The 13,243-nt window shown below is 36.8% G+C and overlaps 1 protein-coding gene across 2 annotated transcripts in view; it reads right to left on the reverse strand.

The window, feature by feature from the left end:
• LOC122047380 (diacylglycerol kinase 5-like) overlaps positions 1 to 13,243 on the reverse strand; it is a 37,698-nt gene that overhangs the window by 16,253 nt on the left and 8,202 nt on the right. For both annotated transcript variants that reach the window (XM_042608627.1, XM_042608628.1), the window contains one exon: positions 7,298 to 7,383. In XM_042608627.1, coding sequence (XP_042464561.1) covers positions 7,298 to 7,383 — 86 coding nt within the window. The remainder of the gene's footprint in view (positions 1 to 7,297; positions 7,384 to 13,243) is intronic.

Consider the following 13,243-nt stretch of genomic DNA (forward strand, 5'->3'; position numbering starts at 1 on the left):
CAGAATATTCGGACTTCCAATAGACTCAACGGGAAGAACTACTTGAAATGGCCTCAGGTTGTTCATACGTACCTTAAAGGCAAAGGAAAACTTAGTCATATCCTTGGGACATGGACTACCATTATTGATCCAGTTTTTGAGACATGAGATGAAGAAAACTCTATGATTATGTCTTGGCTATGGGATTCTATGGAACCATCCATTAGTGATACATGTATGTTTCTCTCTACTGCTAATTAAATTTAGGACTGCATTACCCGCATTTATTCAAAAGCCCGTAATGTTGTCCAAGTTTATGAACTCAAAGTCAAAGCGGGTGTTACTAAGCAGCGAGATAAATTAGTCACCGAATATGCCACGATTTTACAAAATGTGGCACGAACTGGATTACTACCAAGTAATTGAGATGCAATGTGCTACAGATGTTGTTGTTTTGAAGAATTTTATTGAAAATGAGCGTGTATATGATTTTTTGGCCAGCTTAAATCCTAAATTTGATCATGTCGGGATCCAAACCATTGGCAAAGGCTGCATACCGTCCATAGCAAAGGTGATCTCTCTACTCCAAGCTGAGGAAAGTCAATGAAGTGTGATGTTTGAGCCCCAACCCATGGCAAGATCAGCTCTTCCTGCCAAAAATGATTTGCAGGAAAAAGATAAGTGTGGTGTGACTCCGATTAAAGACAATATTTGGTGCAATTATGGTGAGAAATCGCGCGACACTAAAGAGACATGTTGGAAACTACTTAGTACACTACCAAGTCGAGAATGGGGAAGTTGTGGGGGCCAACATAAACCTCAGGCACACCTAATCGAGCAATCCCATATTAAAGACAACTCAATCCTAGGCATATTCAACCATGTAGAAATTGTTGGGTTCTCTTGATAAACTGGCACATGCTCTTTGACTCTCTTAGGTATCCCCTCACTCCCTTTTTGTATGAATACCTCAAACAGGTTTTTTGATAACTCATGGATAATAGACTTCGATGCCACAAACCATGATTCCCAATTCTCAAATTTTCCACACTTATAACCCTCGGCCCAGGTTAACATTAAAATTATAGTAACCAATTGATCTTTAGCTACTATTGCTGGTTTTGGAAATGTTCACCTTACCCCTACCCTTATCCTTAAAAATGTCCTTCGTGTACCAACATTGTCTGCCAACCTTGTTTTCGTTCAAAAATTAACTACTGAACTTCACTATCAAGTGTGGTGTGACTCCGATTAAAGACAATATTTGGCGCAATTACGGTGAGAAACCGCGCCACACTAAAGAGACATGTTGGAAACTACTTAGTACACCACCAAGTCGAGAATGGGGAAGTTGTGGGGGCCAACATAAACCTCAGGCACACCTAATCGAGCAATCCCATATTAAAGACAACTCAATCCTAGGCATATTCAACCATGTAGAAATTGTTGGGTTCTCTTGATAAACTGGCACGTGCTCTTTGACTCTCTTAGGTATCCCCTCACTCCCTTTTTGTATGAATACCTCAAACAGTTTTTTTGATAACTCATGGATAATAGACTTCGATGCCACAAACCATGATTCCCAATTCTCAAATTTTCCACACTTATAACCCCCGGCCCAGGTTAACATTAAAATTATAGTAACCAATTAATCTTTAGCTACTATTGCTGGTTTTGGAAATGTTCACCTTACCCCTACCCTTATCCTTAAAAATGTCCTTCGTGTACCAACATTGTCTGCCAACCTTGTTTTCGTTCAAAAATTAACTATTGAACTTCACTATCAAGCTATTTTTTCCCCTTCTTATTGTGTTTTCAAGGATCAGGACTCGGGGAGAAGCATTGGACTTGCTAAGGAACATAGTGGTCTTTACTACCTTGAATTCACTAAGAAGAATAATGTCTTTGTCCTTTCACAGTTCTTCCAATAAAGACAACATTTGGTTGTATCATAAACGTCTTGGTTATCCCTCTTTTAGAATTTTAAAGGTCATGTTTTCTTATCTTTTTCAAGGATTAGATGTTTCTAAATTTCAGTATGATGTTTGCGAATTGGCAAAACATTCTCATGCACCCTTTCCTATTAGCAATAAAAGAAGTTCTACTTCTTTTAATTTAATTCATAATGAAAATGGGGGTCCCTCTAATATTCCCAACATTTCTGGGGTTCGATGGTTTGTTTCCTTAATTGATGATTACACTCGGATTACATGGGTGTTTCTCCTCAAACAAAAAATTATTGTCAGCATTATTATTCTGAATTTCTACTCAATGATTTTAAATCAATTTAGAGTGAAAATCAAAAGCTTTAGTTATCATAACACTAGACATTACTTCAACCAAACCTTGTCCTCTTATTTCCAATCCCAAGGGATTATTCATGATTCATCTTGTGAATAGCAGAGAGGAAAAAACGAAGATTTACTCAACACTACTCATGTCATTCTTTTCCACAATAATGTCCCTAAATCCTATTGGGGAGAGGCTATCCTTAATGCCACATACATGATAAACAGACTTCCCTTGTCTTAGACAACAAGAATCCTATGCAACTCCTCAAGGTTTTTTATCCTCATTTCCGAACCACAAATGGACTTACTCCAACGATTTTTGGGTGCACTACTTTTGTCCATATCCACGGTCCACTTCAAGGTAAACTAGACCCTCATGTCATCAAATGTGTCTTCCTTGGATATTCATCCACTCAAAAGGGGCACAAATGTTACCACCCTTCATCTCAAAAGTTTTACATATGTTACCTTCTTTGAACATACTCCGTTCTTTTCCAAGTCCTATTCTAGGGGAGAGATTTCAATGATAAAAGATAGCACTTGTGAGACATTTGAACCCATTAAGGCTCTTGATCTTCCTCTTACTCAAGTTCGTACCAAATCACCTTCTATTCCTATTCCATCTAGTGAGTCTCCTCCAAGCGTTTCTTGTGATACTCAAAGTATCCCTCAAGTGTATTTAAGGAGAAAGGCTGCTCCAAAAGCGAAGCAAGTCCAAGTAACCTCCGACCCTGATGCTGGGATCATGGTAAGATCTGACTCACCATTACAACTTACTGAATCATCCATTGACCTAACAAAAGTTTTGACCTTCCCATTACGGTTAGGAAAGGTACTAGAGAATGTATTAAACACCGTCTCTACCCTCCATCCCACTATGTTTCTCTTAAATATCTGTTACTAGCCCACAAAAGATTCATTGTAAATCTAAATACCATGACTATTTCCAATATTTTTTAGGCATTGTCAAAAAGTGAATGGAGGGATGTCATAAGGGAGGAAATGGATGCATTAGAAAAGAATAAGACATGGGAGGTTGTTGAGAAGCCAAAAGGGAAGAACATTATTGATTGTAAGTGGATTTTCGTAACGCCCCAAAATTTAAAAGTCCCCATAAACCACATGCATAAAAATATTAAATATGCTAAATTGATTTAATTAAATGATTTTAATAAATGATGATATTTGAAAATGACTATATAATTAATTGTGTAACTCTGCATGATTTTAAAGTTGAGGATTTTCAAGTGAATATTCGATGCTTGGCCAAGGAAAGAAGATCAGGGACGATTGAGATAAAAATATTTATTTTTTTAGGCTCGAAAATATGTTTAATTAAGGTTGAAACTTTCTAAAATTTATAGATTTTATATATATTTGCAAACAAAGAGTTTTTGAGTTCGAGAAGCCGAATTTTGATAAAATAGAGAACTTTAACTTTTTAGTTACCCATAATTTCGAAATTTATATATATTAAACATAATATCAGATTAAAAATGGGCCTAATTAACTTAAGTTTACATGGGTTAGTGGGCCTAGACTTGCATTAAACATAAAAGACTTAAACTCTAGCCTAGATGACGATATTTTTGGAAAAAATAGAAAAGAGAATCTAGGGCTTGGAGGGAGGCAGCAGCCGTGAACCTTGTTGCATATTTCAGAGGGAAAAATCATGTGTTTTCAGAGGAGAAAGCAAAGTCAAGTCAATCCTCGTTCGTCCTCTTCATCTCATCGTGCCGGTATTCGAATTTCAAGCGTTTTAAACATAAAGGCACATTCTAAACCCTTCTTTTTGCACCATTCAATCATAGTATGTGTGTTTATTGTGTTTATGCATGAAAATATGTGGAATCACATTTTTGATAAATAAAAATTATGTTTCTTGAAGTTCTTGAGTTTTCTTGAAAGATTCTTGAGTTTTCTTGATTGTTTGATGAAGTTTATGATTGCATGGGACGTTGCTGCCATTAGAGGGGTTAAGGACTGAGAGGAGCCATGGACACTAGGGCTCGGCCAAGGGATGTTTCGATCCAAGTGGGTTGAAGCAGCTTGGGGCTAGATTCCTAGGGTCTGAAACATGTCTTAGGATGCAAGTAAAGGTCAAGTTGTGTCTCGGTTTGAGTCGGGGAAAAAGTTATTAAAGTTTAAGTCAGTAAGAGTCTAAAACGGGCAAGTTTAGATGTGACTAAGTAAAGTTATGTCTCGAGGAAAGGTTAGAAGTCATGGCAAAGTCCCGAGTAACCATAATAAGTGCTTGAAAGGTTATATGAAAAGTTTTAGAAGTTTCAGAGCTATGTGTTAATGGTATGAAATGTACGGATGCATGCTTATTTTATGAAAATGATGAAAAAGGTAATTTCTTTTTAGAAAGGAAAGGAAAGGAAAAATGTTTTTGAGGAAGGTGACTGACTATGACAAAGAGGATGTGTGAGGAATTCGTCAAAAACGCGGGTGGTGAACTTACAAAAAAAAAAAGAATTAATACTGCGAGGGAAAAGGCCCCAGAGCCCGGTTACGGGAAAAGACCCAGAGGAAGCCCAGTATCTGATTCTCATATATAGCCCAAAGAGATTCGAAGAAGAAGTGATCGCTGAACTCCGGTGAACTTACAAAATAATTAATGGTAATACCGTGAAGGAAAAGCCCCAGAGGGAGCCCGGTTACTAGAAAAGGCCCCAAAGGGAGCCCAGTATTGGATTCTCATATATAGTCTAAAAGGATGCAACGAAGAAGTGGTCGCTGAACTCTGGTGAACTTACAAAATGATTAATGGGAATACCGCGAGGGAAAAAGGCCCAAAGGGAGCCTGGTTATGGGAAATGGCCCCAAAGGGAGCCCAATATCAGATTCTCATATATAGGCCAAAGGGATGCGATGAAGAAGGGGTCGTTGAACTCCACCACTTGGTACAATGGTTTATATATCGATCAATGAGTATAGAGGAGTCACTTTCAATGATCAAACCTCACCTAAAATATCTAGGATTAATGATAAGGAAAAAGTATATGATGCTTAAAGTATTTTAAATATTTATGTGAATGTAAATGCAAATGATTTAAAAGTTAAATATATTTTTATTAAAAGTATTTTTAAGTGTGTGTGACTGTATATTTATGTATTTGCTATTAGGGTTTGAATGTGCTGAGTCATAAGACTCACTAGGATTGAATAGTTGCGGATGATGAAAATATGGAGGTAGGAGGCTCTGACTCTTGATTGAACCGGGCATGGCAGTACACTCCAGAGAACCTTGCATTCCCGTAAAACTATGTTAAATGAATTTTTATGAGAGGATTTTTAAATTAAGAGAGTTGAATATTCTTGAAAGTTAAAATGTTGTATTTTTATTTGAAGATTGGGTTTTGAATGGTTTTAGATAGTTTGTTTAGACTTATGTTTGTGTGATTGGCAAATTTGGGTTTTAATACAGTTAAGATTTTATTTCAAAAATGTTAGTAAAATAATTTTTAAATATTGATTTTATAAGTATAGGTTTCAGCCATATATATTATAAAAAAATCCAGTATAATTTAAGTAAAGTGAGAGTTAGGGTCGTTTCATTCACACTAAATACAAAGCAGATGACTCTCTTGACAGATATACGGATAGGTTGGTGGCAAAAGGTTATACTCGTACTTATGAGGTAGATTATCAAGAGACCTTTACTCCAATTGCAAAAATGAATATTGTCAGAGTTATATTATCTTTGGTTGCACACTTCAACGGGTAACTCTTACAGTATGATGTGAAGAATGTATTTCTCCATGAAGATTTAGATGAAATTTATATGAACCTCCCATCAAGATTTGTAGGATACGGGTAACAGAGTAGGTAAACTGAGGAAGGCTCTTTGTGGTCTAAAATAATCTTTTAGGGCATGGTTAGGAAGATTTGCGAAAGTAAGGAAGAAGTGTGGGTATAACCAAAGCCAAGGGGACCATACTCTCTTTGTTAAGCACTCGACAGCAGGAAATGACAGCTCTCCTAGTCAATGTAGATGATATCATTGTAGCGGGAAATGATGAAAAGAAAAAACATGATCTAAAGCAGAAATTGATAGAGGAGTTTAAAATAAAGGAACTGGACAAACTGAAAAACTTCCTTGGTATTAAGGTAGCATACTTTATGAAAGGAATTTTTATTTCTCAGTAGAAGTATATGACTGATCTGTTAGCTGAAACAAGGAAGATTGGGTGTAAGTCGATTTCTAGTCCAATGGATCCAAATCACAAGATATGAGAAGCTAAGGAAGAACCAACTGTTGACAAAAGAATGTATCAGAGGTTGGTTGGTTGGTAGACTCATATACATTGCTTACACTCGTCCATACACTTTCATGCATGATCCAAGAGAATATCAACTTTAAAGGGTCATAACTTTTAACTCGAAATTCGGAATCAGACTCTATCAGCACTCACACATGTAAAATTTAAAGATCTACGTTTGTTAATAAGGTTACCTTTTTTGGCAAACAGCGGGTTTCTCTTTGTTTTCTTCGAGTTCTCTGCTTGTCTTCTCCTAAGACCTCCTTCTCGTTAGCCCATAGAATAATCACTATCATGTCCGGTGTCAAATTTGCATGTCTTAATTGAACACTTGATCACTTGTATTTAGTAATATTTCCTTTTAGATCATGGGCTAAATTCATGTAAGTATTTTTAAGAAAACAATAGGGAGAGCAAATGCAAGTAACAAACCAGTGTTAAGTAGTGTTGTAGTTGTCAAATGCTATGAGTTAGGTAAAGTTGCGACCTATTGTGCTCACCAGTGCTGAAAGGATTAGTGGATAAGTAGAAACGTGGAAACTTGAACAAGGAGAAACCTTAAATCCATAAAGTTGTGATGTTCTGATTTTAGAAGGGCAGACACGAATAAGTCACATTCCACAAGAAAAAAAAAAAGATACTTCTGTCTGTCTGTGGAATTTAGATATCTAGCATGCTGTGTGAGTCTGAGGTTTCAGGTTGAAGTGCACAGGATGAATGATGTCATGGAGCATATCAAATAGTGAAATGATGCCCGGATACCTGTCAATTTTCATCTCTTTTGCTTCTTTAACTTGTTGAAGGAAAGACAGAACTGACTGCTGATCTGTAGAAGGATTCTTCTTTCCCTGCAGTACATTAAAAACAAACAATAAACATGACATCAACTGAAACAATATTATATATATATATAGCGATCTGTTGTGCTGCATGGCAGGCGTCCATGCCTGCCGTGCGCACCTGAGGGGGAGGACCCCACCTGGGCACCTGCCTTGTGGGGCCCTCCCCCTCAGGCACGGTCGCCTACCGTGCAACGTAACACGACCCTATATATATATATATATATATATATATATATAAACCAATTAGAATCAGTTAAGGGGATCAGCATCTTCATGAAGTATGAGTGAGGAAACAACACACTTAATTCTAAACAAGGCTACCAATTTATATAAATGCTTGTGCTAGAAATCTATACGTGTACTCCACAACTATATGCTATGTTTATGTTTTTTTTTTTAAATAAGAAAAATGATATAGTGATCATCCAATCACTGAGTATGTGTTCATTATTAGTGTAAAAATTAATAAATTTAATAAGCAAGTACAGGAAGAATAGGTTTTAACTGAAACTTATATTTTACCTTGATTATTTACCTATGCATATAAAATTCACTAATTGTAATTCCCTTTGAGACACCTATAAAACTTTGTATTAGAGCCCACCTAGCTACCACCTTATAGAGCCTGTAACTTCACCCTTTTCTAGCATTTGGCATTCAACATGTTACATGACACCCAACCAAGAGCCTTTATCTCCTCCAACCATGAGCTAGCCCATGCATGGTCTCTTGCTACTCTCAACCTCACATAAGAGCTTGACCATGCCAGTGCCATAACTGATCACAGCTAATAGCGAAGCCATCATCAATCTCACATTTTCCTGAGTGCAGCATGGAGACATCAATGTCCTCTAGTCAAGTCATAGTATCTAATTTTCTTAAAGGACCAAACTGTAATTTTCAAAAAGTAATTGATTTATTTGCAATGCAAGATAAGGTTGGCAATAGACCCAATATTATCTAACCCTTCCCTAGGAGCATTGGCGGGAGCTTCGTACACCAGACTACCCTTTTGATTGACTTATTTGCAAAATGAGAATTAATAACCTAATCCCACTCCCCCCACTTCGTGCTTTATCATTTGTTTCTTCCCCCTCTCACAATTTAGCCCAGCAACCATTGCCAAAGTCAATCATGTTGTTGTCGCTCATGGTCAGCTGCACACCAAACTCCACCTTCCTCTCAGTCCCCCATCTCCCTTTCTTGCATGTCATGCACCTATCACAACACTCCTGCTAGGCTACGACACCATTAAATGCACTTCGTGTTGTCATCATCGGTCTCCTCATCATTGCTTGCTCGCCAAAATCATCTCATCAACTCCCTCCGGCTGATAGTCATCCTCAACACTCGCTGTCCATTTGTGTCTCCGTTGTGGTAACCACAACACCTTTCCTCTCTATTGATTGTAGAGGAGTCATGCACTAATAAGTTGTCGCCTCCAACATCAATTAAACCCTGTAGATGTACATTGCCTCTACATGAATCATTTGTTGTTGTTGCTTGATTTGGGAAGCAACATCAAGAAATCTATTCCAGCTCTATATCATCTTCTGCACAATCTCTCCTCCGGCTCCATTAACAATGTTACTAGCATTACAAGTTGGGTTTTGCAGATCAGTAACTTGCTCTTCCCCTCCATGCGTAAGGCCTCCTTGATGTGGTTAATAAGCTTAACCTTCTATTTCACTTAATTTATTGATTTAATTGAAGCTTGCAATGAATCTAACTATTACAAAACCTTAATTTTTTTAGTGGAGCAATGTTGCTTGGGACATCTATTGGCTCATTGTGTCATCTGGATATCTAATTCCTTTTTGGGTGTGAGAACTTGTGACTTGTGCAATAAGTCAAAATTATTATCTTATAATTCTTAATGTTGAAGGGGAGCCTTGGTGCAATGGTAAAGTTGTTGTCGTGTGACCTAGAGGTCACGGATTCAAGTCACAGAAACAGCCTCTTACAAAGTAAGGTAAGACTGCGTACAATTGACCCTTCCCTTGACCCCGCATTAGCAGGAACTTTGTCCACGGGTTGCCCTTTATAATTCTTAATGTCGAGCAAGAGCAAGATAAGTGTCCTTGTTGTGATAATGGATTTATGAAGCAGAATCATAATTAAAAACTATTCTCATTTAGATCTTGCATTCTTAGGAAGAGTATAGTAGTGTTTTGGGGCAGATTAGCGATGATGTAATTACCTTGTGCATGATTAAATTTATAAAAGTAGATGTAATTATTAAGTTATTTGAAAAAGAGGCGTGTTTCTATAATTATGTATACTCTTGTTGCTTGATATGTGTTTATAAAAATTATCTTCACCTTGTTTGTCCTTCGTTGATATTGTTGGTATATCTCTCCTTATTCCTTCTTCAACATTTGTTAATTATCAACAGACTAATAAAGAGGATGAATACCAATGGTAATCCTTTAAAAAAGTATCAGCTCCATTGAGAAACTACGAGAAACTAAATGTATAACTATATTATTGAATTAATAAAATAACAAATAAATTTTTAGGCAAAAATTAAAAAGGCTCCCTATCTTAAAAAACTCATCCTATTTCTCTATTCCCAAATCTTTGGCCCAAAATACTCCATTTTTATGGTAGCTTTAGTCAAACTGCTCCAACATAATTGTAACAGTTTGGATCAAAATGAAATTTTAATTAAAACTCCTCTACATTGTAGCAACTTTAGCCAAAATTACTACAAACAAAGTTATCGTTGAAATGAAAAAATAGGATGGGTGCCCTTTTGATATTTTTTAACATAAGGCGCCCTTTTTATGATAATAAACATAAGGGGTGCCTTCCTAATTTTTGCCTTGAAATTTTTATACCTTAGGGCTTTAGCCCCTAGCTCTAAAGTAACTTGCATAAAACAATAAAGAACTACCTTTACTATAGAGTTTCGGTTCTATGCTCTGAAAAGGGTTATGCGACTAAAATACTTATGCTATAGAATTTTGGCTTCATGCTCTAAAAAGGGTTACATGATTACTTATAGTAAATTGATAAAATAATAAATGCAACACTCATACCATAGAGCACTCCACACTCTAAAGCAGTTGCATAATTACTTATGTTAAATTAATAGCATAATAAACACAACAGTTACTTTATACTAAATTGATAAAACCATAAACAAACCACTTTTATTACAAAGCTAAAGGCTCCATGATGTGAAAAGGGTTGTGTCTAAATTACTTATATTTAATTAACAAAATAATGAATGTGTCACTTGTATTATAAGGTTTTTACTCTGCATTCTAAAGGAGTTCCATGACTACTTATACTAAAGTAAAAAAATAAATGAAATATTTATAGTATATAGCGTGCTCTAAAGGAGTTGCATGATTACTTATGTTGAAATATGAAATTAAATGAATTTCTTATATTATGGAGCATTGGCCCCATGCTCAAAAAAGGCCTTTGGGTCTTTTCACACATTTGTAGGCTTCAACTAGTTTACATGAAATCTCTTCTCACTAGGTGGATTGCAAGTCCTTCACATTTTTCTTTGTCTATGAAGTGCATCTCTGGGTGGATTGATATATATGACACTTATTTATCAGGTGGATTGCAAGTGGATCATTCATCATATATATTTATAATGCACTTCGTATTGGATGCGTTGCAGGTTATTAATCCCTATACACAATGCATTTTTTATTAGGAAGAGTGAAGATCAACTGCCCCTATATAATATGCATATATGTTAATTCCTTGATAAATTAAATGGAAAATACTTGTAAGAGTATAACACCGGAAAGCGTAGGAGAAGTAGGAGGTAACACAAGGCGCACTCAATCCTCACCACTCTAGGGAATCCACCAAAGAGTTGAGAGAAATGACCAAGAATATAAATCTTCTAACAAGCTTAAAAGCTCAAATATATTTTAATCTCAAAAACAATCTCTTGTCCAACAATACAAATGATGGCCCTTTATAGGGGAGACTTGGAACAACTCCCCAAGATAAGTCAAAATATGTTAAATGTGGTTTATATTTCCTAAGGACTCGTTAAACTAGGTTTATATTTCCTAAGCCTTGAGAATAAGACTGAGTTTAATAATGGAAAAGCATGCAGAGGTATTACATGCTCATCAACCTTTTCAAGTTCCAAGAATACCAAAAATGTAGATTAACTCTTTCCAATTCCAGAGCAATATATCCTTCCCTGAGCAATCTTTCTTGAGCAATATGTCTTTCCCAAGCAATATGTCTTTCCCGAGCAATATGCCTTTCCTATATGTCTTGCCTGAGAAATATACTCTTCCTAAGTAATCTTTCTCGAGCAATATTTTTAGCCTAACAGACCTCGATCAAAATGGTCATAACTTTATGTAGGAATATTATTTTTTAGCACAGTTTTTTTTTTTTGTTGGAAAGTAGACACCCATAGTGATATATGGCTTGCCTTGTAATTTGTTCCCAAGAACAACAGATGAATCTTTCAAGTTGACACAAAATTCTGATGGCTTATGAACTTTTCCGTTTCAGAGTATAAAAGAAGAAATAGGAAAATTGACAAAATTGTTTAAGAGAAAATTTCAAAAGAATTGTGACAAGAGATTAACGAGGTTAGATTGACAAAATTTGATATCCTTTACTATTTATTGGATTCTTTTATGAGATATAATATGTTACATCATGCACATATTTCTTATACCCACTTTGTAGTTTTTATGCTCACTATTCTGGAGTGTTTTGTTGGTGCAATCAGCCTCCAGGATTTCGATATTTGACAATATACCTAAGTCTGGTCAGTTTGACCAAGGGTTGATCCAAATAGGACTTAATATTTGGAAGAGAGAAGTCTAGTCAGATCAAATGACTAGCAAGGGAAGTCCTAATTGGATGTTAGGCATGTGAGAAGTCTTGGAGGAGTGAACTCCGAAGCAAGGGAAAATCCTAGGGGAGATTACCCTAAGTGGTAGAAGTCCTGGTGAGTGAAGCTAGGCTGTAGTGAGTGAAGCTAAGTGGTGAAAATTCTAGTGAGGGAAGCTAGACAATGGAAAACCCTAGGGGAGGTAACCCTAGGTAATGAAGTCTTAGAGGAGTGAACTCTAAGTAAGAGAAAATCCTAGGGGGAGATAACCCTACGTAGTGGTAAAATCTTGGATGCAGTTCAAGTATGAGCTTAGTAGGTCGAGTAGACTTAAAGGAGTGCGGCTTGATCCTAAAGGATTGACCCTTAAGTGGTACACTTGGAGGAGGAACCTTCAAACAAAAGATAAGCTTAGTAGGTCAGGTAGACTTACAAGAGTAGGCTAGGTTACTTGTTTTGTGTATGTTTGTTTATCTTACAGGAACCTAGAGTTAGAAGCAAGACTAGATGAGCAAACAAATGCAAAAGGAAGGCAACAAAACTCATGCTTGGATGGATTCCAAGCGCCCTGGACTGGTTCAGGCGCCCTGGACTGGTCCAGGCGCCTTGGACCAGAACTGATCAAGTTAGGATAAGGCGTGCGATGATTTTCAATTAAATAAAGCCTTGATTCAGGCGCCTCTATCACATCCAAGCGCCTGGAAGACCTTTATAAAGGTGACCTCAAGCAAAGCCTTCAAGGATATAATTTCACCATCCTACTCTTCATCTTTGCAATCAGACGAATGTGCTGCGAAGCTCTGCGACCGGGGATGCTCAAGGAATAGTGCGCTGCGCTCAGGACTTCCGGATTGACCGCTTCATTCTGTTTGTGTTTATTTTACAAGTTGTACTTATTTCTTATATTCTTCTATGCTTGTGCTTGATGAACTGTAAGACGAGTTTCTTCGCCTCCAAAAAGCTTCCGGGAAAGCGACCACTAGTGGACTAGTGCTCGAGTACGTAGGCCTTGGACGTACTAACATTGGGATTGAG

This window comes from Zingiber officinale, chromosome 2B (assembly GCF_018446385.1).
Source record: "Zingiber officinale cultivar Zhangliang chromosome 2B, Zo_v1.1, whole genome shotgun sequence".
NCBI classification, from domain to species: domain Eukaryota; kingdom Viridiplantae; phylum Streptophyta; class Magnoliopsida; order Zingiberales; family Zingiberaceae; genus Zingiber; species Zingiber officinale.